Source organism: Malaclemys terrapin, chromosome 7, assembly GCF_027887155.1.
Source record: "Malaclemys terrapin pileata isolate rMalTer1 chromosome 7, rMalTer1.hap1, whole genome shotgun sequence".
Lineage (NCBI taxonomy): Eukaryota > Metazoa > Chordata > Testudines > Emydidae > Malaclemys > Malaclemys terrapin.
Genome location: NC_071511.1, coordinates 123,986,937 through 124,014,108, shown reverse-complemented (window position 1 = coordinate 124,014,108; position 27,172 = coordinate 123,986,937). Strand labels below are relative to the sequence as shown.

The window sequence follows — 27,172 nt, the reverse complement described above, 5'->3', positions numbered from 1 at the left end:
CTGTCTCCCTCCAGTAGCTGACCCCAATGAAGATAAAATCCTGCTGCTTACCAATAATTAAGGTTAGCTCCTTTAGTTCAAGACAAGTGGCAGGGGCTTATGCTTATGGTGCCATCGGTCCAGGGTTTGACCCATTCTGCCTATTGTCTGCCTCCCCGATTTTCTACAAGCCCTACAGAATCCGAGAATGCTTTTTTCCCCCTTGTCTCACTTCTTGCAGGTTCGCTTCCCCAAGACAATTTCACTCTGACTTCGGGGGTTGAACAAACCCAGAAAACTTGGGGACAAATCCAGCCGTAGCACCGGGGTCTGGCTGGGCCCTTGGGGGGCTGCTGACAGATGGGGGGAACGGGCTCGTTTTTGCTGTGGAATCTGGCTCATGTTTTTCTGGATGGCAGCGACTAACCTAGATACTTCTAATGTAGGTTACTCTATTGCTTGTGACTGACCTAGTATTGCAGGAGCAATGGAAGTAAATGGCTGGAAAGGCCCGTTACCACTGTGATGGGCACAGACAGAGATAAAGGGAAAGGATCCTACCTCATTTAATGGCTTTTATTAACCTACAAGTTAATTCCATAGTGGGACGGGTTTCCTAGTGGCCAGAGCTGGGAGCCTGTATCTCAGGAGTCCTGGGTTCTGCTTCCTACTCTCTCACTAACTCTCTGTGTGGGGTTAGGAGGTCAGTTACTTTCCCTGCACCTCAGGCCAGGTTTGTGCTGAGGAGCGGAGATCAGTGTTGAAAACCGTCGTGATATTTGGTGGGGGGTGTTAAAGCCCCAGCTCCTGGAGTCAGGTGATCACGTGAGAATCTTGGCTTTTATTTAAAACAAAACAAAACCCGCGTCTGTTTCGAGTCCTCGTGGTCATGGAGAAAAGCTTGCCACTGCGATGCCCACAGGCTCAACCACATGGGGTTTTTTTTAAGTCAACCTGATGATTATTGGGGCCTGGATCCTGGCTTGTGAACTCCTGGGGCTGGCCACACGGGCAGCACTTTCAGAGCTGCTCAGGGCTGGACGGCACCCAACCGCTGAAGGTCCAGTAACATGCCAGGTGAGCCACAGGTCAGAGGCAGGTACTGTCGGCATGGGAGGCGGTGGCGCTCGCCCCACCACTCAGACGCATGGCTAACGGGAAGGGGGGGCGCGAAAGGGAGAGGTGGCACTAGTCTCGGTGCAGAGTTGCAGTTCAAAGGGAGCGGTAGTGGGTTTTATGTGGGCCCCTGGGGCAGTCCAGTCGACAGTTAGGACTCTCTGGGTCTAGTGCCTGTCTAGGCTAGTCCTCCATTAAAAGCAAACAGCTTGCAGGCTTCCAGGCCAGGATCAGGTAGTGCTGTGTCTCATAGGGGCCCCTCGGCCCTGCTTCCCCCTGTGCCCTGCACCGACCTGCTCCCGGCTGCAACATCAAACAGTCACACCCTGCTTCCCCCGGGGTTCCCTGGCTGTGTCCTTCCCTGCTGCGCCTGGCTTGCCATGCCACAGGTGTTTCCCAGGCGCCTGCCTGGGACGGGCTCTTTGCCCAGAGATTGATGCCTGCTCCCCTACTTGGCCGGGGGTGTGGGAGTGGGGATGTACCTGTATCTCCCCCCGGGGCAGGTCTTAGATTGTATAGCTAGCAGGGACCACTGCGATCTAGTCTGTGCTCTGCAGAACAGGCCCAGAGCTTCCCCGAAGTCATTCTTCTTTGATCCAGAGCAGCTCACTTAGCAAAACCTTGTCAGGGATGGTCTGAGGTGCCGTGTGGAGGGGGGACATGGAAGGTCAAGAGCCCCCTCCCCCCCAATTGGCCTGCTGGGGGCAGGGAGAAAGAGGGGCCCCCTTTCCCTTCCAGCATGTTTCCGCTCGCTTGGCCCCTGTGCCCGGCAGCTGGGGCGGCAGTGGGCCAGCCCCTGCCCGGGCCCCGTGAGCGAGCTGGAGTCCCCCATCGCCCCCCGGCATGCTCTGCCCCTGTCCCCGCAGCCGAGCCCAGGCACGGAGCAGGCCGCTGCTGAGGTCTCCCAGTCAGGCTCTCTCAGGCAGAAGTGGCTCCATCCCGTTCTCCGCCTGGCTGCCAGGGAGAGCTGCCAAACATGGTGGGGAGGGAGCGCAAACTCCCCCCCCCCCCCATCCCTGCAGGTAACATTGGGCCGGGAGAGCGCAGTGGCTTGGGATGGGGAGAGTGTCACTGGGCAGAGGAGACACGCGGGACAGTCATGTGTCCTCCATTTTAGATTGTGCCCCCCAGTATGGGGTGGCACGAGTCATCTACCCGCCACATAGGACGGGGGGGGGGGGGGAGGCTGACAGGAATGATAGTTGCCCTCTTAGCGGAGTCATCGCAATGACCTCAAATGGCCCCTTTTCCTCCTCCAGACACAGGACTGGTCCACCCTTCCACGTCCTGCCGGCTGGCGAGGGCGGGCACCTGGAAAAAATCCCCTCTCATCTGATGTGGCTCTGCTGGCAAAAGCCCAGGGTCGATGGAGTTAGACCGGTACAAAAAAACCCTTTTGCCAGTACAGCAGATTCTTCTTCGAGTGCTTGCTCATATCCATTCCATTAGGTGTGTGCGCGCCGCGTGCACGATCGTCGGAGAATCTTCTACCCTAGCAACACCGGCGGGTCAGCTGTGGAGCCCCCTAGAGTGGCGCCTTCATGGCGCTGAATATATACCCCAGCCGACCCGGCGCCCCCTCAGTTCCTTCTTACCGCCCCTGACGGTCGTTGGAACTGTGGAGCACGGCATAGCTGTTCTCCACTCTCCCTAGCTTAGTTAGTTATTCACAGTTATAGTTCTAGTTCTAGTTGTTTATAGTTAAATAGTTAAATAGTTTTTAAAAATTGTTCGTTTGTTCTAGTTGTTATAGTAGTTCAGGGGATTAAGGGGGTCGTCTCCCCCTTTCTCCCCCGGCCGCGGGGCCGGGCTCATGCCCAACGCTCCCGGCTTCAAGCAGTGCGCCTCCTGCGCTAAGCCTATGCCCACAAGCGACCCGCACGACTCCTGTCTGAAGTGCCTGGGAGAGTCCCATCAAACAGATAAGTGCAAGATCTGTAAGGCCTTCAGACCAAGGACCAAGAAGGAGCGGGACTTTCGGCTCCGGCAACTCCTTATGGAGGCGGCACTTAGTCCGGAAACGAGTCAGGCCCCGGCACCTAGCACCTCGGTGCGCAGTGCCCCGGCGGCACCGGCCTTGCCAACCATGCGAGTGGCGTCGGACAAGCCTCCCCGGCACCGGACCTCGTCGGCACCGCAAGCACAACAAGTGCCTCGGCGCCGGTCATTATCCCCGGGGCATAAAAAAGCCCATAAGACGGGAACCTCCGTGCCGAAGACGCCGGCTCCCCCAGTGCCGGGGGTAGAGCCGCGTCCGCCTGTGGAGCACCGAAAACAGGTGACTCCAGCACCGTCGACTCCGGCTCCGAGGCCGTTGAGTCCGGTGCAGATAGCGTCTCCACCGAGACCGGCGGTGATACAGTGCCTCCCGTCGACTCCAGAGACCTTCGCGGCGGCGAGAGACTTGATAGCTCTCACGGAGCCGGCACCGACGGCACCGTTGACTCGTCCGGTCCATTCTAGAGGGAAACCTGCCTTGATGCGCCCTCCATCGCAGGGGCTGGAACCACGGCACCGGTCCAGGTCCCGAAGCAGGTCCCCACGCCGCTCGCAGTCCCGGCGCCGAATATCACCTCGGCACCGGTCGTACTCGCGGCCAAGATCTTCGTCGCGGCACCGCTCTACGTCTCGGCACCGCTATGATCGTCGGCACCGATCAACGTCGAGACGTAGTTCTCGGCACCGCCACGATCGACGCTCGACGTCGAGAGGCCGCTCCCGGCACCGGGCCTACTCTAGGTCATCGTCGAGGTCCAGATCCGACTCCCGGCACCGGCGAGGTCATCGGCACCGGTCGCGGTCCCGGCACCGATCGCCGGCACCGCGTGGAGATAGAACATCTCCGGACCGGCACCGTGCGGCACCGCATTCCACGGGATTCGTCTCGACGCACTCGGCACCGCCATGGCCATCGAGATCGGTGTCCCGCTCCTCTGAGGACGTATTGAGATCGGCATACCCCCCTCAGGGACAAGCCGAGGAGCAGGACATAGGCCATTGGCAGGAGGTAGCAGAGGACCCTGCTCATGGCCCATCTCACTGGTCGTTCTGGACCCCGTGGGCGTACCATCAGGCCCAAGGGGCTCCAATAGCTTCGACCTCTCACTCGGGCCACTCCGTTAGAAGGGCCCCGGAGTCCACCATCTCTCGGCCTCCGCCAGGGGGCATGGAGGCTTCCGTGTCCGCACCACCTGACGTCCTGGACCCAAGCGCAGGTGATGCTCCGGCCCAGGAGCAGGGAGACCAGGACCCTCCCTTGGATCCCGTACCACCGGAGGCATCTTCCTCTTCCTCTCCGGATGAGGCAGTGGCGGGCACATCGTGCTCAGGTCCACCTCCAATAGATCTTCGGGCTCACCAGGATCTCCTGCGTAGGGTGGCCCGTAATATGGACCTGCAGGCGGAGGAGATAGTGGAGGTGCAGGACCCCATCGTGAATATCCTTGCAGCGGATGCCCCATCGAGGGTGGCGTTACCCCTGATCCGCACGATACAAGCGAATGCAACTACGATATGGCAAACGCCTGCCTCTATCCCACCCACAGCGAGAGGGGTGGAAAGGAAATACTTTGTTCCGTCCAAAGACTACGGGTACTTGTATACCCACCCCCAGCCGTGTTCACTGGTGGTGGCATCAGTGAACGCAAGGGAGCGCCACGGTCAACAGGCCGCAGCGCCCAAATCGAAGGAGGCTAAGCGCCTCGATTTGTTTGGCCGTAAAGTTTATTCAGCCGGAGGGCTGCAACTTAGAGCGGCTAACCAGCAGGCGCTCCTGAGCCGCTATAACTTTAATTCCTGGAACTCTATGGGGAAGTTCAAGGAATTGGTTCCCCAAGAGTCCAGGGAAGAGTTTGGGGCCTTGGTAGAGGAGGGTAAGAAGGTGGCTCGGACCTCCTTACAGGCCTCCCTGGACATAGCGGACTCGGCTGCGAGGACCCTGGCTTCGGGTATCGCTATGCGGAGGATCTCCTGGCTTCAGGTTTCGGGTTTGCCTCCGGAGCTGCAGCAAACCCTACAGGATCTGCCCTTTGAGGGACATGGATTGTTCTCGGACAAGACGGACTCTCGTCTGCAGAGCCTCAAGGACTCGAGAACAATCATGCGCTCCCTGGGGATGCATGTTGCGGGCCCTCAGCGCAGGCCATTTAGGCCGCAGCCTCAGCGCTTCTACCCCCCCCCCCCCCCGCCTCGTCAGAGACAGGACTCGGCCCGGAGGCGAGGGCGAGGTGGTAGAAGAAGGTGGACCGGCCCTCAACCCGGTCAGAACCAGGGGCCACCTAGACCACCTTCAGGCCCCAGACAGAACTTTTGAAGGTGCGGTCGAGGACGGCGCCCCAGTCATCCCCCAGGATCCAGCCCCCTCCTTTCGGGATCGCCTTTCCCATTTCCACCGTGCTTGGTCCCTTATAACTTCGGAACCGTTGGGTCCTTCGCACGGTGGACAGGGGATACGCTATCCAGTTTTCTTCAATCCCCCCCTCCTCCCCCCCTTCTTCCCCGTCCCTCTTCAGGGACCCTTCTCACGAGCAACTTCTTATACAGGAAGTTTCTACGCTCCTTGCTATGGGGGCCATAGAGGAGGTTCCAGTAGAGTTAAGGGGCAGGGGATTTTATTCCCGGTACTTCCTCATTCCCAAGTCCAAAGGAGGTCTGCGACCCATCTTGGACTTGCGCGGACTCAACAAATTCGTAGTAAAGTTGAAGTTCCGCATGGTCTCTTTGGGGGCCATTATCCCTTCCCTCGATCCTGGAGACTGGTTCGCCGCCCTCGACATGAAAGACGCATACTTTCACATCGCAATTTACCCACCTCACAGACGCTTCCTGCGATTCGTGGTAAGCACAGTGCACTACCAATTTGCAGTCCTTCCCTTCGGCCTATCCTCGGCCCCAAGAGTGTTCACGAAATGTATGGCTGTCGTGGCAGCGTACCTTCGTCGGCAAGGGATACAGGTGTTCCCGTACCTAGACGACTGGCTGGTACGCGGTCGCACCAAAGAGCAAGTTCGAGCTCACGTCCACATAATAGTGCACACATTCAACGAGTTGGGCATCCTACTCAACAAGGACAAATCCACTCTAGAACCTACCCAGAGAATAGAATTCATCGGCGCAGTCCTAGACTCCAGACGTGCACAAGCCATCCTGCCAGACAACCGCTTTGGCACCATCACGAGCCTCATTCAAGGGCTCAAGGCCTTCCCAACTACCACGGTGAGGTCGTGCCTTACCCTGCTGGGTCACATGGCCTCCTGCACATACGTAACCAGGCATGCCAGACTTCGGCTTCGCCCACTCCAGACCTGGGTGTCGTCAATATACCGCCCACATCGGGACAGCCTGAACATGGTGGTCACGGTCCCGAACTCGGTCCTGACCTCCCTCACCTGGTGGCTAGATCACAATGTGGTCTGCGAAGGGATGCCATTTCACGCCCCACAACCCTCTCTGCACCTGGTCACAGACGCTTCATCTCTGGGTTGGGGCGCCCATCTCAACGAACACCATACCCAGGGCCTGTGGACTGCACCCCAGCTAGCCCTGCACATCAATGTTCGGGAACTGATGGCGGTGCGCCTGGCGTGCCAGGCATTTCTCAATCTCCTACGTGGCCGCTGTGTGTTAGTTCTCATTGACAACACCACGGCCATGTTTTACATCAACAAGCAAGGAGGAGCACGTTCGTCAATTCTATGCCAAGAGGCCATTCGCCTGTGGGACTTCTGCATTGCCCACTCAATCCATCTCACGGCATCGTTCCTCCCTGGAGTCCAGAACACTTTAGCGGACCGACTCAGCAGGTCCTTCCAGACGCACGAGTGGTCTATCCGTCCGGACATCATACATTCCGTCTTCCAGAAGTGGGGGTTTCCCCAGATAGACCTGTTTGCATCTCGAGACAACAGGAAGTGCCACGTGTTCTGCTCCCTACAAGGTCGAGCTCCGGGCTCCCTCTCGGATGCGTTTCTCCTTCCCTGGAAAGACCACCTGTTTTATGCCTTCCCTCCGTTTCCTCTGGTCCACAAGGTACTGCTCAAATTGCGCAGAGACCAGGCACAGGTAATTCTGGTCGCTCCAGCGTGGCCGAGACAACATTGGTACACCACACTGTTGGAACTCTCGGTTCAGACACCGATCCCGCTTCCATTATGTCCGGATCTCATCTCTCAGGACCACGGCCGGCTGCGTCACCCCGACCTGCAATCACTCCACCTCACGGCGTGGCTGCTCCATGGTTCACCCAGGCAGAGCAGCAATGCTCGCACTCTGTCCAACAGATTCTGCTGAGCAGTAGGAAGCCCTCAACACGCACCACGTACCTGGCCAAGTGGAAGCGGTTCTCCTGTTGGTGCGAACAACGAGCCATGTCCCCGTTGCAGGCACCCATTCCTCTCATTTTGGAATATCTCCTCTCCCTAAAACAGCAGGGGTTGGCGATATCTTCAATTAGAGTTCACCTGGCCGCTATATCGGCCTTTCACCCAGGGGAACTCGCGTCTTCGGTATTCTCTAACCCGATGGTCGTTAGATTCCTCAAGGGCTTAGACCGGATGTACCCACAACAACGTCAGCCCGTTCAGACGTGGGACCTCAACCTGGTTCTCTCCAAGCTCACAGGTCCTCCATTCGAGCCACTGGCCACCTGTTCACTTTTGTACCTATCCTGGAAGACAGCCTTCCTCGTAGCCATCACCTCAGCAAGGCGCGTTTCTGAACTCAGGGCGCTTACATCCGAGCCCCCTTACACAGTTTTCCATAAGGATAAAGTGCAGCTTCGTCCACATCCTGCCTTTCTCCCTAAGGTGGTTTCTCCGTTTCATATCAACCAGGATATATTTCTCCCGGTCTTTCATCCTAAACCACATGCTACTCGCCAGGATCAACGTTTGCATTCTCTGGACGTACGCAGGGCCCTGGCTTTCTATATTGACCGCACAAGGCACTTTAGAAAGACGACGCAACTCTTCGTTGCAGTGGCCGACCGAATGAAAGGCTTACCGGTCTCCTCACAACGCCTATCCTCCTGGATTACGTCTTGCATCCGGACTTGCTATGACCTGGCAGGTGTCTCAGCACCGCACCTCACCGCTCACTCCACGAGGGCCCAAGCTTCCTCGACTGCTTTCCTGGCGCAAGTTCCGATCCAGGACATTTGTAGAGCGGCGGTTTGGTCATCAGTCCACACGTTTACAGCTCACTATGCACTAGCGCAGCAGTCCAGGGACGATGCTGCTTTCGGATCAGCGGTTTTGCACACAGCAATGTCTCACTCCGACCCCACCACCTAAGTTGGGCTTGGGAGTCACCTAATGGAATGGATATGAGCAAGCACTCGAAGAAGAAAAGACGGTTACTCACCGTTGTAACTGTTGTTCTTCGAGATGTGTTGCTCATATCCATTCCAAACCCGCCCCCTTTCCCCACTGTCGGAGTAGCCGGCAAGAAGGAACTGAGGGGGCGCCGGGTCGGCTGGGGTATATATTCAGCGCCATGAAGGCGCCACTCTAGGGGGCTCCACAGCCGACCCGCCGGTGTTGCTAGGGTAGAAAATTCTCCGACGATCGTGCACGCGGCGCGCGCACACCTAATGGAATGGATATGAGCAACACATCTCGAAGAACAACAGTTACAACGGTGAGTAACCGTCTTTTTTGTTTGGGGAATTGCATACAACCGTTCAGGGAACCTCCATCCATCCCCATACACCCTCCTCCATCCATCCATCCATCCCCATGCAGCCTCCATCCATCCATCCATCCCATACACCCTCCTCCATCCATCCCCATACAGCCTCCATCCATCCATCCCATACATCCTCTTCCATCCATCCAAACCCTTTCTAAAGTAGATGAGGCCATAGATAAAACCTAACAGGCTTGGAAAATAGAAGAAGGGTTTTTGTGTTGTTGTTTATTAAATCCATTTACAAACCTAAGTGCCGGAAATGTACAAACTGTCCCCTTCCCCCTATTCCCCCCTGTCCCTCTGCTCTGAGCTGAGTACTCTCCACTCAGCACATCCTCACTCTACACGCCGGCCGGAGGTGGAAGCAGAAGAGCCGCCCGGATCATTATTTTGCTCTTCCTCCTTTAGAGCAAAACTGCACCCATCTGCATGATGAAGGACCACATGCTAAATTCTGCCCTTGGTGACGTGGGCACGTCTCTCCCCAGCAGCACAGCAGGCCTGGCATGCAGCTAGCCGAGGGCAGGGTCAGCTACTCTATCTTGTTTGGCCGCGTCCGCAGCACCATTTTCTTTACAAGCTTTGCGGGCAATAAGGTAGTATTGTAACAAATCTCTGGCCATTCGGGAACTTCTCTGCTGTTGCTATGCCACACACCCTTGGCCGTTCAGAACTCCATGGCGACTGCCAATCTACGGTGATGGAACCCAGACCCTCCTGCCCCCAGAGCATGAGCTCCTGCCATTTGATCTGAAGGAGAATCTCCATTAGCAGTATAGGGCCTGTGACCCATAGTTGAACAGTTCTGATTTGATCCAATGGAGGGCAATGGTGTCCCAGATTCACTAGCCAGCTCATTAATTTTCCCAGGTGTTCCTGATGGTGGGTTGGATTTTTGGGGTAACGCCTTATGGATGAAACCGCTAATGGCTTCTTTCAGAGTCGTCGTCCCCCCCCCAATTTTGGAAATTATTACCAAACAACTAGACTTGCAGGATCGATTGTATTCAATGCTGAAGCCAAAGATCCTAAATCCAAACAGCACAGAGCTTTGGGTTACTTAGCACTTCATTCCAGAGCTGGATTGAACTTTTCGGTTTAGGACGGTGACAAAGCTGCAGCGCCGAATAGCCTATTTTTGAGCGGGTTTCCCAACAAAAATGAAGAACATAAGAATGGCCAGACTGAGTCAAACCAAAGATGCATCTAGCCCAGTATCCTGTCTACCGACAGTGGCCAGGCCAGGTGCCCCAGAGGGAATGAACAGAACAAGTGATCCATCCCCTGTCGCCCATTCCCAGCTTCTGGCAATCAGAAGCTAGGGACACCATCCCTGCCCAGCCTGGCTAATAGCCATTGATGGACCTGTCCTCCATTAACTTATCTAGTTCTTTTTTGAACTCTGTTAAAGTTTTGGCCTTCACAACATCCCCTGGCAAGGAGTTCCACAGGTTGACTGTGCATTGTATGAAGAAATACTTCCTTCTGTTTGTTTTAAACCTGCTGCCTATTAATTTCATTTGGTGGCGCCTAGTTCTTGTGTTATGGGAAGGAGTAAATAACACTTCCTTATCTACTTTCTCCACACCAGTCACAATTTTATAGACCTCTATCATATCCCCCTTTAGTCCTCTCTTTTCCAAGCAACATATGAGCATGGCGCCATCTAGTGAATGCCTTGAGTAAATCTCATTGCCACATAGGCTGGAGGTCAAGTTTGAAAATGCTACGTTCCTGTTTTCGCTCCCTTCTGCCGCTCCTGGGGGACAGGACTGTTGAGGAGGAGACAGAAGACACACAGGGATTCTAGGAAGCAAAGAAAGCAAGGGCCTGGGTTTTCAGAGGCACTGAACACGGCCGTTCCCACCAGCCCCGCTCCTGCAGTGATTCCCATGCAGATGCACAGATCCTGCTCATGTGAAGCTCTGTGCAGGATCAGATGCATAGGCTGCAGTGGCTTTGACAACTCTGGCCACTTCTGATACAGAGATGTTCTTAGAAGGGCATCGTGCCAAGTTAACAGTAATAAGCCCCAGTTATTATACAGCGCTTTGCAAATCTTAAAGGGCTTCACCAAGGAGTTCAGAATCATAAACGCCATGTCACAGATGCGGAAACTGAGGTACGGAGCGGCGAGAGTCACTTACCCAAGTCACTTGATGGGCAGAGACGTGTGTGTGTGTGTGTTTTATAAAAATCTCATCGTCAACAGAAATTTTTCTGGACCTTTTTTTAAGCACACAAATTAAATAGAACTTAAAACAAGATTTTATTTTTTTTAAAGTGAAAGTTCCCGTTTCCAACGCTAACAAAATCATTCTCGTTTCATTGGGGTAACGTTGTCAGTAACGCACATCCTAAGGGGTCCTAAAAAACATTGTTTTTAAATCTGTCAATGTCTATAAAAAGTCATATGGGAGTCGGAGGTGTGGGGGGGAGAATCTGTGTGGGTTTGTTATTTATTTCATACTAGCTCCTGTTTTTGAATACAGGGGAAGAACTCGTTTCTTTCTATGCCCTCTCTGCTGCTTCTGGGGTTTGGGGTTTTTTTTTTTTTCTAGTTCTAAGTTGTTGCCTTGTTGCTAGTTAGTTAAATATTAAGAGCTCAAGTAATGGGGGGGGCGGGATCTAATTGCATGGCTCCCTCTTGTACAGTCTGTTTTTTCGGCGAGAGCAAACACAGACTCTTTACTCTAGTAAAAGGTTATCCCGATCACTGAGGACATGCTGTAATCCAGCCAGATTGCTGAATCGCTGTGGATCATAAAACCATAGAGAGTGAAAATGCCAGCTCGCTGCCGGGTAAATGTTAAAAGGCACCAGCAGCTAGGTGATAATACCATTTATTTATATAGCAACACACTTTACAGGGGGCAAGGATGGGCTTGTGGCTAAAGCTCCCGCCCGGGAATGGGCAGAGATGGCTTTGATTCCAGCTCTGCCACACACTTCCTGTGGGCTCTTCGGCAAGTCACTTAATCTCCCAGTGCCTTAGTTACCCATATGTAAATTGGGGCTAATGCTGCCAGTGTGAGAACTTTCAGGGATTGTCTGTAGCTCAACGGGGCCCTGATCGCTGCTGGGTGCTACTGGGCTATAAATAATGTGGACCAAAGTCATGCTCCTATAACTGAAAGCACCGCCCTTTGGGTGGAACATGGTGGATGTCTAGCGGCACATGGCAACCTGACCTGGCTAATTAGGACAGCAGGGCAAACGGAGAGACAGAATGTAGTTACCCATGTTGGAACTTGCTCGGCACAGCAGAGCTATTTTTGTCAACCTTTTATGGCCGCAAGCGGACAGGAGCACAAGCTGTAGGAAAGAGGAAGGCTGCCCTACTGATTAGATCCCCAGCCCAGGACTCAGGAGAAGTGGGTTAAATGCTCTGCTCTGCCTCATTCTTCCAGTGCCTCGGTTTCCCCATCTGTAAAATGGGGATAATAGTGACTGTGAGAACAAACACATGGAGGATTGTGAGGCACTCAGTTACTACGGGGTCATCGGAGTGAGCGAGAGGGGTCTGAGGGCGCTTTGGAAGAGCCACATGATGTTAGCTGTGACAGATGCAGTCTGGGACAAGCTCCCCTCCCTCAAACGTCACAGGGCCTAGGACTGGAAGGGACCTCCTAGATCAGCAGGTCCAGTCTCCTGCTAGCTAACCCCAGCACATACACTTAAAGCTGGCTAGAGGGTTTGTTCCCTGGTGGGAGGCGGCTCCAGACCCTCCCCCGCTCTGATGGGTAGAAACCTTCCACTAATTTCCAGTCTGAATTTGTTCATGGCTACTTTATCCCCGTTTGTTCCTTGCCAGCACTGCCCGCTAGCGGCACAAGCTCTTCTCCCTCCCTGGTGTTTACTCCCCTCCCCTGGTGTATTTATAGCAAGCTGCTGGAGCCCTGCTGAGCCTTCGTTTTCCTAGGGTCTTTTTGTCCCCTCTTATGAGACAGACTCTCCGGTCCCCTGACCGTCCTCGCAGCCCTTTCCTGCCCCTGCTCCACTCTGAATTCATCTTTCTGGAGTTGCACCCAGGATTCCAGACGAGGCCTCCCCAGTGCCTTGTTCCGGGACATTGACGCTTCTCTAGCTCACCTGACCCGCCCCCCAGGGTTGCAGCTGCCCGCATCAGCTTTCCAAAACACCTCAGCAGCAGCTGCCCTCATTTCCATTAGATGAAAAGAGAAAAAGGGGAGTTGTCCCCAGGCTGACCTCGCCCTGCACCGGTGAAAACCACTGCTCTCGGATTTCCAGAATCCTGATCCTTCGGGGCGGCCCACCTCAGAGAAGACAGGGGCATTCTGGATGAAATGTTGTCTCAAAGGCCTGCTTGGAAATGCCGTTGTCTCTCACTAGCTAAGGGGCGCATTCAGGCCTTGTGCAATCACACTAAAGCAGCTGTAGCTAGTGAAATGGCTCCATGTCTAGTTGGCAGCCGGGATCAAGCGGAGTGCCCCAAGGGTTGGTCCTAGGGCCGGTTTTGTTCAATAGCTTCATTAATGATCTGGAGGATGGCATGGACTGCACCCTCAGCAAGTTTGCGGATGACACTAAGCTGGGGGGAGTGGTAGATACGCTGGAGGGTAGGGATAGGATACAGAGGGACCTAGACAAATTAGAGGATTGGGCCAAAAGAAACCTGATAAGGTTCAACAAGGACAAGTGCAGAGTCCCGCACTTAGGACAGAAGAATCCCATGCACTGCTACAGACTAGGGACAGAATGGCTAGGCAGCAGTTCTGCAGAAAAGGACCTAGAGGTTACAGTGGACAAGAAGCTGGATATGAGTCAACAGTGTGCCCTTGTTGCCAGGAAGGCTAACGGCATTTTGGGCTGTATAAGTAGGGGCATTGCCAGCAGATCGAGGGACGTGATCATTCCCCTCTATTCGACATTGAGGAGTGAGGCCAATGGTGAGGCCTCATCTGGAGTACTGTGTCCAGTTTTGGGACCCCCACTACAAGAAGGATGTGGACAAATTGGAAAGAGTCCAGCAGAGGGCAACAAAAATGATTAAGGGGCTGAAGCACATGACTTATGAGGAAAGGCTGAGGGAACTGGGATTGTTTAGTCTGCAGAAGAGAAGAATGAGGGGGGATTTGATAGCTGCTTTCAACTACCTGAAAGGGGGTTCCAAAGAGGATGGATCTAGACTGTTCTCAGTGGTAGCAGATGACAGAACAAGAAGTAATGGTCTCAAGTTGCAGTGGGGGCGGTTTAGGTTGAATATTAGGAAAAACTTTTTCACTAGGAGGGTGGTGAAGCACTGGAATGGGTTACCTAGGGAAGTGGTGGAATCTCCTTCCTTAGAGGTTTTTAAGGTCAGGCTTGACAAAGCCCTGGCTGGGATGATTTAGTTGGGGTTGGTCCTGCTTTGAGCAGGGGATTGGACTAGATGACCTCCTGAGGTCTCGTCCAACCCTAATCTTCTATGATATTCTATATTCTAAAATACATGGCTTGAACCCCGTGAAGCTAGTTCTCCTACAGCTTCTCCCTACAGGTAGCAGCGCGGGGCACAAACCTACAGCCTATTTTTGAACTGGGTGTGGGGAAGAGGAAGTTAATAGGCCCTTTTGAATTTAAGCAGTGTGTGTCTGTTAGCATGACGGCTGCAAGATCTCGGTTGATGCTGGGGATTGAACCAGCGACTCCCTCTGGGGGTTCTGGGCAGCTGGGAGCTGTAACAGACCTCCATCCTCTGCACATCAGGCAGAGAGGATGTAATACGCAGATCAACGATTTACAATAGTGTACACCTGTGAATTACGCTACTGTCTGTCGAAGGGCTTGTCTACACATGAATCTTATTCTGGATTAAGGCTGGGCGTGAATTCAGAGTGGAACTGCTAGTCCAGAATAACTCCCTGTGTGGAAAAGGGATTTATCTGCCCCCCCCCCCCCCCATTACCACTGTATCTGAGCCCCATCCCAGTCTCACAAGAGCCCAGTGTGGTAGGGCAGTGCTGTTATGCCCATTGTACAGACGGGAAGGAACCCACAGGGAGACTAAGTGACTTGCTGAATTTCACGCAGTCCATGGGGGAAGCAGGGAATTGAAGCCAGTCTCTCAAGTGCCAGGTTAGCCACCCTAACCACTGGGCCAGGCTGCCTCTCGACTGCAGGACAGATCCCAGTGTGTGGGGATCTGGGGCTGCCCTTGCCATAAACCACATAGCAAATGTACTCGTTAACTGAATGCCCATCCCCCTTTGAAAATCCTGGCCAGTCAGAGAATCGGGTCTGCCCCGGCCGGCTCTGCCCGCTCTTCTGTTTCACCCACCTGACGTGGCAGTTGCTCTCCAACAGGCCAGGGCTGCCCTGCTCCTGTTCACCTGGCACCTGCTCTGAAGGAAGGCCGGAGCCTCTCTGGAAATGGGTGCAGGCCAGACCCCAAGGCAGGGGATGAAGCTGCAGTAACTGGGGCTGGGCTGGGGAACTGAGCAGGGCTGGAGCTCCCGGCGCCCTCCCCACCCCGCACAGGGCAGGAGCTGCGCTGGGGTGATAAGCTTCAGCCCCCAAGGAGCTGAGCCGGGTCCCTGAGGGCTGAGGCCCCTTTATGGGGGGTTTTCCCCACCTGCTCCTGGGGAACAGGAAACCTGCCTCTGCTAGTCCCCTAAGCCCCTCCACCAACTCACGCCCTCCGCACCCTGCCTGGCCCCCGAGGGACTGAACCCCCCCAGGGGCGTGGCAGAGCAACGAGGGGGGAGCAGCACACTAAATCCTGGCCCCTGCAGCCAGGGCACAGCCTTTGACTGGCGTTACAGGGGCTCAGACACCCCGGCACCAGCAGCGGTTTCCCCTGGGGCGTTTGACCCACTGGGCCCGTCACCGCCCAAAGGATGACCCAGCCAACGTTCCTTTCGCCCGTCCAGGGGATAGACCCCTCCCGGGGATTGGACAGAGCCCTGTCCCATGCAGCCGCTCCCACGCTGCGTCCCTGGAGCGGCTGGCCGGGTCCATGGTGCGGGCAGCTCTACACGCCATGCCGCCAGGCCGCCCGCAGCCTGGCCTTCACCTTGAACGGCTGCACTTGGAGCACCACGCCGAACTTGCCCTCCAGCGTCGGCAGCGGCTGGCCCGGGGGGGCCTCCAGGGTGAACCGCTGCAGGATCCAGGCCAGGAAGAGGAAGAGCTCCATCTTAGCCAGGCCTTCGCCCAGGCACACCCGGATCCCGGCTCCGAAGGGCAGGTAACTGGGTGAGGGGGAGGAGAGCCGATTGCCCCGCTCGTCCAGGAAGCGACCTGCAGGGGGTGCAGCAGCCTCGTTAAAGGGTGGGACGGCATCATTGGCGAGACGTTTCCTTATGTGTGGGGCCCCTGTTCTACAGCAGGATCAAGCCAGCCCTCCCCACTTCCTTTGTGTTCAGCTGCTGGGCAAAGGGCCCGGACAGACACCCACTTGTGTGGGGGATGTGGGAGCTCTGGGCTGAAGCTGACGCAGGCCGTGGAAGTGCTGCCTTTCCCCCCCGGCCCCAGCCCAGAGGGAGAGGTGTAGGGCATATCCCAGCCAGTCACACTGTGCACTTGGTGCCTCTCATAAGGGCAGAGACCTGCTGAACTCATCTCACACGTCCCTCCAAAGGGCTGTGCCGTGGGGCCAAGGCCCGATTCGTAGCAGCTACCTGATGGCGTGAGCTCTGCACCCTAGACCCGGTCTCCTGCACCCCCCCCACCCACCCACACACACATTTGGGTCTGTCCTGCTTCCCTTGCTCTATCCGGAGGCGTGAGACAATGCCTCTGCACTTGGAGCCTCTCTGACTTATCACCGGCCCCTGTGTGCCTCCTGATCCTGACAGCCCTCGCCTCCCGGGGAGAAGCTCCAGCCTGGCACAGCCCAGACTGCGTAAAGTTAATACCAGATGGGCCAACCTGGTGCTGGACGCAGGAGGGTCCAATGCAGCTGGTCACCTGTGGGCCCAGCGCTGCCCAAACGGAGGGAAGCAGCGCCATTGCTCAGCAGCGCCCCCTTCTGGATGCATGAGGAGCAGCGTCGCTAGGCTCCATACAGCCTGGCGCTGTCCTCCTCCTGGGAGGATGGGGACCGTGGCCTGGGGACTCGCGGGAGGGCAGCACCTCCTAGCCCAGGGATCCCCTCCAAGCTCAAATGAGCCCCTGCCCACAGCTCTCCCCGCCAGTGATCTGGGCTGCAGCCAGCTCCAGGCCTTGCTCGGCGGTAACAGACAGAGAGGCAAAGTCTGGCACTTCCCTCTCAACCCAGCCTAGCTCAGCAATGACCCCATCAGCCCGGGGGGCAGAGACAGGCGGGTGCCGATGCTAAGCCCAAAGCTTCAGCCAGGAAGGGTGGAGAAAAGGACCCACCTGGGTTAAACTCCGCTGGCTTGTCCCATTCCTTCTCGTCGTGGTGAAGGGACCAGAGGTTGATGATGACCTGGGCTCCCTTTGGGATGGTGTATTCCCCAATGCTGCAGCGTGGGGGGAGAGGGAATAATTCAGCGCCTCGCTCGGCCATCACCTCCCCACCCTGTCAAAGGAGGGACAGGGCTGGGCCACGAGCTCGGATGTGCCCAGAGAAGTCTCACCTGGTGTCCGTAAGGGCCACGTGTGGGATCAGCAGAGGGGAGACAGGCCGGATGCGCAGGACCTCGCTGATCGTGGCCTCCAGGTAGGGTAGCTGCTGCCTGTCGCTGAGCTGGGGGTGTCTCTCGAAGCCGATCTTCTGATCCAGTTCCTCCTGGATCGTCTTCTGCACCTGGGGGCACAGTCCAGCCGGGCCAGCGTTAGCCGAGAGAGGGATTGCTAAGGGTTACAGGTCTCCCTATGGCAAAGCATGTCACTTTGGTCCAGCTACTAAATGACCTGGGTAGGGTACATATACTACTGCCCCCTAGTGGATTGAATCAGGACCCCTCACGGTGTGTCCCGGGCCCTGTAAGGCCAAAAGCTAGTGGAGATTCTCTGTAAGAACGGTCTGAGTTCTGTCCTTAGCTTGGTGTGCAACAGAGCCCCAGTCGATACGTCCCAGCAGGGCCCGACTTTGTCACATTATTGACCCAGAACAGCCTGTTTGGCCCCTCCAAGCAGGACAGATGTGAAGGATCTCACAGCACTTTGCAAAGGAGGGGGGCAGTACCATGAGCCCCATTTTACAGATGGGGAAACGGAGGCACGGGGAAGGGACAGTGAAGGATCGCTGTTAAATGCTCACCTGGGTCTGAGTGGGGTTTCCAGGGACCCGGGGTCATTGAGGGGGACCCTAGCCCAAGCCAGGTAAAGGGTAGCTACTCCAGAAGAGGTTGCTAGTCTAGGCTGGGGACACGCTCATCCTGCCCTCCATGTTTGACAGCGAGCCCTGGGGCCACTCAAGGAATGGCCCGGAGGAGGGGGCACCCTAGAAGGGGACTTCTGGGCACTCTTCTCCAGCAGGCTCTGCGCTTTGGGGTGGGCGTGGGGCGGAAGGGTGGGCAGGGGGGATGCGCGCACCTCCGGGTAGTGGAGCAGGTAGAGCACAGCCCACTTGAGCACGGTGCTGGTGGTCTCGACGCCCGCCCCGAAGACGTCGCCCACGGTCATGAGGAGATGGTCGTCCGTCAGCTCCAGCGGTTGGGCCAGCTGACTGTTGTTGTTCTCCATGTTGAGCTGGGTGCGCAGCAGCACATCGATCAGGTCGTTGGCCGAGTCGCTGCGCAGTGCTTCCTGCAAGGGGGCAGGACAGCAGGGGTCAGAGGTGGCTGCAAGGGGAGCTGGGCGGCTGGGCCCCTCCTGGCCGTCCGCTACTCTCAGTGTCAGTTCATACGCCGGGGAGATCAGATGGGCCTAGAGCGTGGTTGTCCCCTCCCCATCCAGAAAGACCCCCCCCGGGGTGGATAGGAGGTGTGGGCCCAACACTCCCAGCCAGGTGAAGATAGCCATTCAAGATGGATGGGAGCAGCTTCTTTGCCCCGACCTGTGGCTAAACCTCCCACCTCCCCAGCACTCCTTTCCCCCGCCTGGCGGAGGCTGGGGACAAGGGCAACATTCAGCCCTGCCTGGGAACAATACTAATCCTGGATAATAACACCTCGCTCTCACCAGTAGGTCTCACAGCACTTTGCAAAGGAGGGGGCAGTACCATTAGCCCCATTTTACAGATGGGGAAATGGAGGCACGGGGAAGGGACATGACCTGCCCACAGTCACTCAGCAGGCCAGCGGCAGAACCCAGCTCTCCTATTCACTAGGCCTCTCAATGTGGCAGGGAAGTATCATTAGCCTCATGTTACAGGTGGGAAACTGAGGCATGGGGTGGGGCCGTGACTTGGCTCAGGTTACAAGTGGGTCAGCAGCAGAGCTGGGAATTGGACCTAGATCTGCGCTGCTGCAGGACGTTTCTATCCTACCCGCTCCAGAGTGGGGTGCGGTGGCAGAGCTAAGCGTGGGGAGCCCAGGACTGGGGGAGCAGTAGGTGCTGGAGTTCAGGGTGGGGGGGCACTAGCAGCGCTGGGGCAGGCAATCCCATGCTGTAACCCCCTCCCCACTGTGCACCAAGCACTGTGGGTATGGGAAGAGTTTCTTTTCCTTAGAGTAAGGTGAAGGTTGTACATTGATGGGGGGAGGGGGGGACATGGCTCCCTGGTACTTCTAAACCCCTCCCTTCATACAGCCCCACCAGACACAGCAGGTGATGTGTGCTCCCATCCCCTGGATCACGCAGGTAGCTAGTCAGCTGGGGCTTCTGCTGCCTGGGGGATGCAGATCCCCACTGGTCCCTGCTGCTTCCCCACTGGGGCCTGGCAGGGCCTCGATGATCTGGAAACGTGGGGTGCAGATTGTAGCAATACATCCCCCTGCCCGGCGGCTGGGTCCCAGGCCCGGCCCTGGTCAGTGAGCGGCCACGCCGAGCCACCTACTTTGTGTTCCTTGAACTGCTTCTGCAGCAGCTGGTCTCGGACCTCCACGCACCTCTTCAGCAATGCCAGGTCCTTGTTGGGAAAAACCTGCGGCAGGAAAGACCAGTGGTGACGCCCCTTTGCTCCACTTCATCTCAGCCCGGCCCCACGTGCTCCCTGCGACGTCTGAGGCAGGGGTGCAAGTCCCCCCTGGTTCCCAAACTAGCCCTTTTCCTCCAGAGCCCTGGGTCTCCCAGCAGGTCCAGGAAACGTCTAGGGACCTTTGAGAGCCAGCACGTTGCCGCGGCAGTGAGCTGGGGACAGTCCTTCAGGGAGCAAGATGACAACCTTCGCCTGGTGCTTCTGTTAAGTGCTGGTATTTGCTGTGTTTTGTGCAAATCCACCAACGTACCAAGGTCGTCAACTGACCGCTGGACGTCGTTTTACTGACCTCCCAGTGAATGTAGCAATGATTTTATAGTCACCCACTGACTTCAGGGAATTCGTGCCTGGTGCTGCTCAAGCCAGAGAGAGGTTCTATGGGCTCCTAGGAGAGTCCCAGCCAGCCCACCTTGGCCAGTGAAAAGCGAGGAGGGACTGTCCACCTCCCCTCTTCCACCACCCTCTCCAGCTCTCACCTGCAGAAAGGGGAAGATGTCCACCAGGCTCTCTCGGGCCACCGTGTCCACGATACCTTGACTATACTGCAGCATGGCCTCAAACGTGGGGTCCCCTCGGCTGTAGCAGGAGCTGAAGCACAGAGAGCACACCACATTGGTGATGGCTCGGTTGAGCTCCGGGGCCATGTCCAGGAGGGTGTCCTGCAAAGTGCTGAGAGTCTCACACATGGAGGCAGCTTCCCGGCAGACTAGAAGGCAGGGGAGAGATGGTGACACATCTGGTGAGCACCAGAGTCTAGCAAGCAGGGACAGCGGATTGAGCCTGGGGGTGTCAACACAACCGGGATGAGGGTAGCTGGAACTGGACTAAGGGGGGGACGTCGTCCACAGGGCTGGACTAGCAGGGGGCTGTGGGTCGGGCTCGAGGGGTATCGGCAGCGCTGTGGGGGGAGCCCGTGACCGGAATAGCAGAGGGCTGTGGGTTGGGCTCGAGGGGTATTGGCAGTGCTGTGAGGGGAGCCCGTGACCGGATTAGCAGGGGGCTGTGAGTCGGGATCGAGGGGTATTGGCAGCGCTGTTGAGGGAGCCCGTGACCGGAATAGCAGGGGGCTGTGGGTTGGGATCGAGGGGTATCGGCAACGCTGTGAGGGGAGCCCGTGACCGGAATAGCAGGGGGCTGTGGGTCGGGATCGAGGGGTATCGGCAGCGCTGTTGGGGGAGCCCGTGACCGGAATAGCAGGGGGCTGTGGGTCGGGATCGAGGGGTATCGGCAGCGCTGTGAGGGGAGCCCGTGACCGGAATAGCAGGGGGCTGTGGGTCGGGATCGAGGGGTATCGGCAGCGCTGTTGGGGGAGCCCGTGACCAGAATAGCAGGGGGCTGTGGGTTGGGATCGAGGGGTATCGGCAGCGCTGTGAGGGGAGCCCGTGACCGGAATAGCAGGGGGCTGTGGGTCGGGATCGAGGGGTATCGGCAGCGCTGTGGGGGAGCCCGTGACCGGAATAGCAGGGGGCTGTGGGTCGGGATCGAGGGGTATTGGCAGCGCTGTCGGGGGAGCCCGTGACCGGAATAGCAGGGGGCTGTGGGTTGGGATTGAGGGGTATTGGCAGCGCTGTTGAGGGAGCCCGTGATCGGAATAGCAGGGGGCTGGGGGTCGGGCTTGAGGGGTATTGGCAGCGCTGTTGGGGGAGCTGTGACCGGATTAGCAGGGGGCTGTGGGTCGGGATCGAGGGGTATTGGCAGCGTTGTAGGGGAGCCCGTGACCGGAATAGCAGGGGGCTGTGAGTCGGGATCGAGGGGTATTGGCAGCGCTGTTGGGGGAGCTGTGACCGGATTAGCAGGGGGCTGTGGGTTGGGATCGAGGGGTATTGGCAGCGTTGTAGGGGAGCCCGTGACCGGAACAGCAGGGGCCTGTGGGTCGGGATCGAGGGGTATTGGCAGCGTTGTAGGGGAGCCCGTGACCGGAATAGCAGGGGGCTGTGGGTCGGGATCGAGGGGTATTGGCAGCGCTGTTGGGGGAGCTGTGACCGGATTAGCAGGGGGCTGTGGGTTGGGATCGAGGGGTATTGGCAGCGTTGTAGGGGAGCCCGTGACCGGAACAGCAGGGGCCTGTGGGTCGGGATCGAGGGGTATTGGCAGCGTTGTAGGGGAGCCCGTGACCGGAATAGCAGGGGGCTGTGGGTCGGGATCGAGGGGTATTGGCAGCGCTGTGGGGGAGCCCGTGACCGGATTAGCAGGGGGCTGTGGGTTGGGATCGAGGGGTAGCGGCAGCGTTGTAGGGGAGCCCGTGACCGGAATAGCAGGGGGCTGTGAGTCGGGATCGAGGGGTATTGGCAGCGTTGTAGGGGAGCCCGTGACCGGAATAGCAGGGGGCTGTGGGTCGGGATCGAGGGGTATTGGCAGCGCTGTGGGGGAGCCCGTGACCGGAATAGCAGGGGGGCAGGTAACGGGATGAGGTCTGGGCTGATGCAATCGATGCCTGTGGGCTGTGCGGGAGGCCAGGAAGATGAGACTGGAAAAACAACGTGTGTCCCAGCTCATGAGTCAGGCCCAGTAAAACTCGCGGCTGATTTGGTAAAAATTCCCAGCAGCGTGACGGGTAAAGTATCCATTTTCCCGGAATAAGCGCAGCCACCACGTCGTCCTCAGACTGGAAGGAAGCAGTACCAGGCATCCGTGTGGGCTGATCTCACGCTCGCTGCGCCTCATAGCTCGTTTTCCAAGCAGCGGTGCCACTAGCTATGGGCCTCGCCTGCAACCAGCTGCTGACCCGCTCTGAACTGCTGCCGTGGTGTGAGCCGCACGCAGCACGAGACCGGCGCACGCGGATGGCACTTCCTCCGCCCTGCTGTTGGAAAAGTCACGGGACAGGGCTAATGCTGCGCTTTCCGCGCAGGCCGTGAAATCGTGCTTTTCACAGGGCCCCCGTTGTGATTAAGGCATGTCGTGCAGAGCCCAGGGCTAGGATAGCCCGGGGCCTGCAGGGCGGGAGTGGGAGGTACCGGCGGTACCGTGCGTGCAGGGAGCCCGGGGCAGGGATAGCCCAGGGCCTGCAGGGCGGGATTGGGAGGTACCAGCGGTACCGTGCGTGCGGGGAGCCCGGGGCTGGGATAGCCCGGTTCCTGCAGAGCGGGATTGGGAGGTACCGGCGGTACCGTGTGTGCGGGGATCCCGGGGCTGGGATAGCCCGGTTCCTGCAGGGAGGGATTGGGAGGTACCGGCGGTACCGTGTGTGCGGGGATCCCGGGGCTGGGATAGCCTGGGGCCTGCAGGGCGGGAGTGGGAGGTACCGGCGGTACCGTGTGTGCAGGGAGCCCGGGGCTGGGATAGCCCGGGATAGATGTGGGGTAGGTCAAACGTGGGGTAGGTCAGTGAACAGATGGGAGAAACTGAGGCACAGAACACTACTGTGACTTGCCAAAGGAATCTGTGGTGGAGCCAGGAATATAAGCCAGGTCCACTGGCTGCCAGCGCTGCACCCTACCCGCTAGCCCATCCGTCCCCTCTGCCGCGGTTGGCTGGCCTCCCTAGATGCAGAGGCAGGGGAGCAACACTTACTGATGTTCTCTAGGCCCAGCGTCCCTTTTCCGAACAGGGAGAGTGCCGCATGCACCTGCTTGCGCTGGAATTTCCAGAGCGGGCTGTAGCTGGCGAAGGCGATGTCTTTGCCGTCCCTGGTCAGCATGTCCGTGGTCACCTGAGGGCGAAGAGAGGGACATAGCAATCTCCTCCGCCGCTGGCAGGACAGCGAGAGGGGGGTGGAAAGCCTGGCTTGGGAGCCAGCGATGTCACCTTGCCACTTCTGCACCATCCCGGCCTGACGACGGCAGGGTTCTTCCCTGGGGCCCGGCCCCCCGGGCGTTGGACCTGACCTGGATCAGCCGTGCAGTGCCTAGCTCCAGCCGAGCCCAAGGGGCTAAGCCAAGGCCTAGTGCTCTGCATGGCCACGGGGGACACACGGGGCTGCCTCCAAGTCCCCCCGGGCGCTGCAGGGTGAACAACGGGGACAGCGCCTGTAACCTGCGTGGCACACAGGAGCGCCTTGTCTTGGGCACTGGTGCCCCACTCTGGATATTTAAGGAACAGCGTGGCTGGGATTCGACGGGGGAGGAAATGGGCCAGCCTGGCCTCCGGCCCGCAGGTCTCTGGGGTTTGGTGCCTGAGCTTTGTCCTGTCTGCGGCTGGAGTTACAGGGCTGATGGAGTGGCGGCGTGGGAGTGGCTGGCATGTCTTCCTGTCCTGCCCATTTGGCTGCAGTTCCAGTCTGCTTGGTTAGGGCTGGGGAGGCAGACTTTCACCTCCACCGAGCCCTCCTCCTCCCACCCCACACTTTCTGGCCCTACGCAAATTCAACATCACTGGGGCTGCTCTCTTGGATCAATGGTAAATTTGGCCCTTCGGGGATGTGTAAAGCCCTACACACAGTCAGTGAAACCATCCCGAGAGCACATTTCATCCCAGAGCATCTACGAGAGCTTTGCATGTTAAGCAGGCACCAGAGCAGCTTAACCCAGCACTGAAATGCAGCCACCTCTGGGATGGAACGCAGCCCCGCTTTAACGGTGCATGCCAGTCTCACCCAACAGTTTGGGACAAGAAGTGACGTGCCCTCCCCCATTGAAACCAGAAGGGGAATGTGGCCAGGGGGTTCCTCTGGGACACATACATGTCCCTGGACCTGCAGCCTGGGTCAGCAGGGTCACGCTAATGTTGTGGGGATAAATAAAGCAAAGGGGAAAAAACCCCGAGTGGCCTTCAGGAGCCAGCTGTGAGTAGAGACGCTGCTGTGGTGGGGTCATTACTGTCACATACTGAAGTAACCCTGTTGTGACCCAAGAGACCCTCTCAATGCCAGCTGACAAGCGGTTTCAGACATAGCCGGATTCTGGGCTGTCTATTCTGGTTCACCAAAGAATGTCAGGTGAGGTCTCAAGGGAAAGCTGGGGTCACACTGGTCATCAGAGGCGTTGTGACATGTATGTACAGAGACTACGTGAGGTGTTATGCACAGAGACTGGAAATACGTTTTAACGTCTGTACCAAGACAGCGTTGGCCAGACAGGTTTTCTGGCAGAGAAAGGATGTTTGTTCCCGTTTCTCTGTCAGAGTGGAAATAAAGCATAGGAAGCTAACACAACGGGTGCAGATCGATATACCAAGTCAACAAAGAGACACGAACACAACAGGGAAGAGCACACAGAAAAAACAAGTGACAGTGGGGGTGAGGGGTGATACTGCCTCTGAGGACAGATAATAAACTTTGGGGTTGCACGGAGAAGACAAAGAGGACACCCCCCTAGGGTGACCAGATGTCCCAATTTTATAGGGACAGTCCTGATTTTTGGGTCTTTTTCTTATATAGGCTCCTATTAGCCCCCACCCCCATCCCGATTTTTCACAATTGCTGTCCTGTCACCCTAACACCCCCTTCTCCTGCCCCTAGGAAGTAAACAGGCAGTGCATTGGTACCCATGAAAACCGGATCACAACCAGCCTTGGTCAAAATTTGGGGTGAGAGAAACTGCTGTAGGCAGGAGGTGAACCTGTGAGTTCTGTTTAGTCTCTGGAAAGCCTGATATTATTTTGTTTCATGTGTAACCCTTTGTGTCCAGGTTCCTTACTCACCAGCTCCTGAAACTCTAAACTCTGATAACAAACTTAGTCGTGTTTTCACTATAAATATAGTTCTGGGCTGTGTGGTGTTAAATCAAGCTGGTTTGGGGCTGAATTTGACCCTTTGGTGCATAGACTGTGCCTTTGGGGACAGCAAGCCTGGGATTTCTGAGCGTAGCCAGTGTCAGGGGCTGGCTAGCCCAGGGCAACACTTCAAAGGGATGTGGGAAGTGCGGGGCACCTGTTGTTGCCCTGCAAGGCAAAGTAAGGCCTAGCCCGGAGGAGAGTGCTTGGCTGGCTAACAGGCTGGTGGTGTTAGGAGCTGGCCTCCAGCTAAGCACAAGCAGAATTCCTGTATGCTGGAGGTCGGGGGGTAACCAGGTGACTCACGAGCCTGGGTACCCTGAGAACCAGCCACCTTTATCACGAGGGTGCCACCTACATGAATAAAGGGGCTTTAGTTCCAGCACAGCAGCTGAAGGGTTAACAGGAGCATGGTTCCCCCCCTTGTGTGGGACCTCAAGCTGGGGGCTATGAACAGGTCGGGGAGTCGGGGTGGATGGGTCTCACAGTCACTCCTCCCCTTCTTTCTGACTAGATGGAAATGTGGAAAGGGTCTGACCCACTGCCCTAGTGTGTTTAGCACCTGTCATTCAATGATCTTAAAGCGCCGCAAGGTGGGGTATTATTCCCCTGCTTTTAGAGATGGGGAAACTGAAGCGCAGAGCGGGGAAATGCCTTGCCCAAGGACCCCCAGCTGGCTGGGAATAGAACCCAGGTCTCCCACCCCTGTGCTCTACTCACTAGGCTTTGCTGCCTTTCTCTCCCAGGCAGCTAGAGGGACAGGGCCGTGTGGGTTACTTACAGTGTGGGGCCGGCCGGCAAAGGTCTTTCCCTTCTTCAGCAGCACCTCCTTGGCATGCAGGTAGTGGTTCACCACCACCATGTAGTGGGAGCCCATCTTCAGGGAGTAGAGGCTGCCGTATTTCTTCTGCAGGCTGTGGAAGAGGAGGTGGAGCTGGGGGTTACCGGACAGATGTAGCAGGCTCCCGATGATGGGCAGAGAGGGCAGGCTCCTAGGGTACTTGGGCCTGGGCTCTGTTTTCCCCTTTGCCAGTCTCCAGAAGGAGAGGAGTGCCAGCACCAGGAGCAGCGCGCCCAGGAGTGGGACCATTGTCCTTCGATGTGGCTGTCAGCTCTCCCCGGAGCAAGCGAGGTGCAGTCCCTTTTAAAGGCTTTCACTGACATTGCCTTGGTTGGGGTTGCCTGTTGCCTTGCAGAGGGCTGTGTTATCAATAGCTTGGAAGATAACCACTCACTTGGGCTGGAATGCAGCCAGCCTCCGGGCTGCCAGCGCAGCGAGAGCAGAATCCGTCTTGAGCTGGTCTTTGCCAGCTCCTAAAAATCCCAGAAAATCCCCAGCAATATCAACAGGGGTTGTGGGTTTGGGAGGATCAGCAGAGCCTCCTGGGGTCAGAGCAAACCTAGGGAGCGTTACCTTTGCCAGGACACATGGCAAGACTTTCTTACTGTTATGTGCATTAGGGTGGCAGCTAGAGGCCCCAAGTGAGATGGTGGCCCCATTGGAGCAGGTGCTGTACAGCGAGACCCAATCCTGGCCCCTAACCATTTACAATCCAGTTAGACAAAGGAAGATTTCAATCCCCATTGTACACATGGGGACCATTCAAGGAGTAAGAGACTGGCCAAAGGTGGGACTTGAACCCAGGGCTTCAGCGTCCTAATCCAGTGCTGTTAATAATCAGGAGCCCTTCCTTAGTGACTCCCTGCGGACCCGTCTGCTTGTGTAGGAATCTGGGCAGCTCTCATGAG

At 57.0% G+C, this 27,172-nt stretch overlaps 1 protein-coding gene across 1 annotated transcript; it reads right to left on the bottom strand.

Moving 5' to 3' along the window:
• Positions 1–11,085: 11,085 nt before the first annotated feature.
• On the bottom strand, positions 11,086–26,513 carry LOC128840947 (steroid 17-alpha-hydroxylase/17,20 lyase). The gene is made up of 9 exons (XM_054035556.1): positions 26,205–26,513; positions 23,285–23,423; positions 20,248–20,477; positions 19,631–19,717; positions 18,226–18,438; positions 17,325–17,494; positions 17,104–17,207; positions 15,797–16,023; positions 11,086–12,208 (listed from the first exon to the last, which is right to left on the bottom strand). Exons 1-9 carry the CDS (start codon positions 26,511–26,513, stop codon positions 12,161–12,163), a joined length of 1,527 nt encoding a protein of 508 aa, XP_053891531.1. The 3' UTR covers positions 11,086–12,160.
• Positions 26,514–27,172: the final 659 nt, after the last annotated feature.

Bases quoted from the DNA above. Each gene is read 5' to 3' on its own strand.
- LOC128840947 (XM_054035556.1), bottom strand. From the start codon at position 26,513: ATGGTCCCACTCCTGGGCGCGCTGCTCCTGGTGCTGGCACTCCTCTCC. The intron at 23,424-26,204 runs GTAAGTAACCCA...CTTCGCCCTCAG, and splicing joins TTGCCGGCCGGCCCCACACT to GTGACCACGGACATGCTGAC. The intron at 18,439-19,630 runs GTAGGTGGCTCG...GCCCCCTTGCAG, and splicing joins AGCAGTTCAAGGAACACAAA to GAAGCACTGCGCAGCGACTC.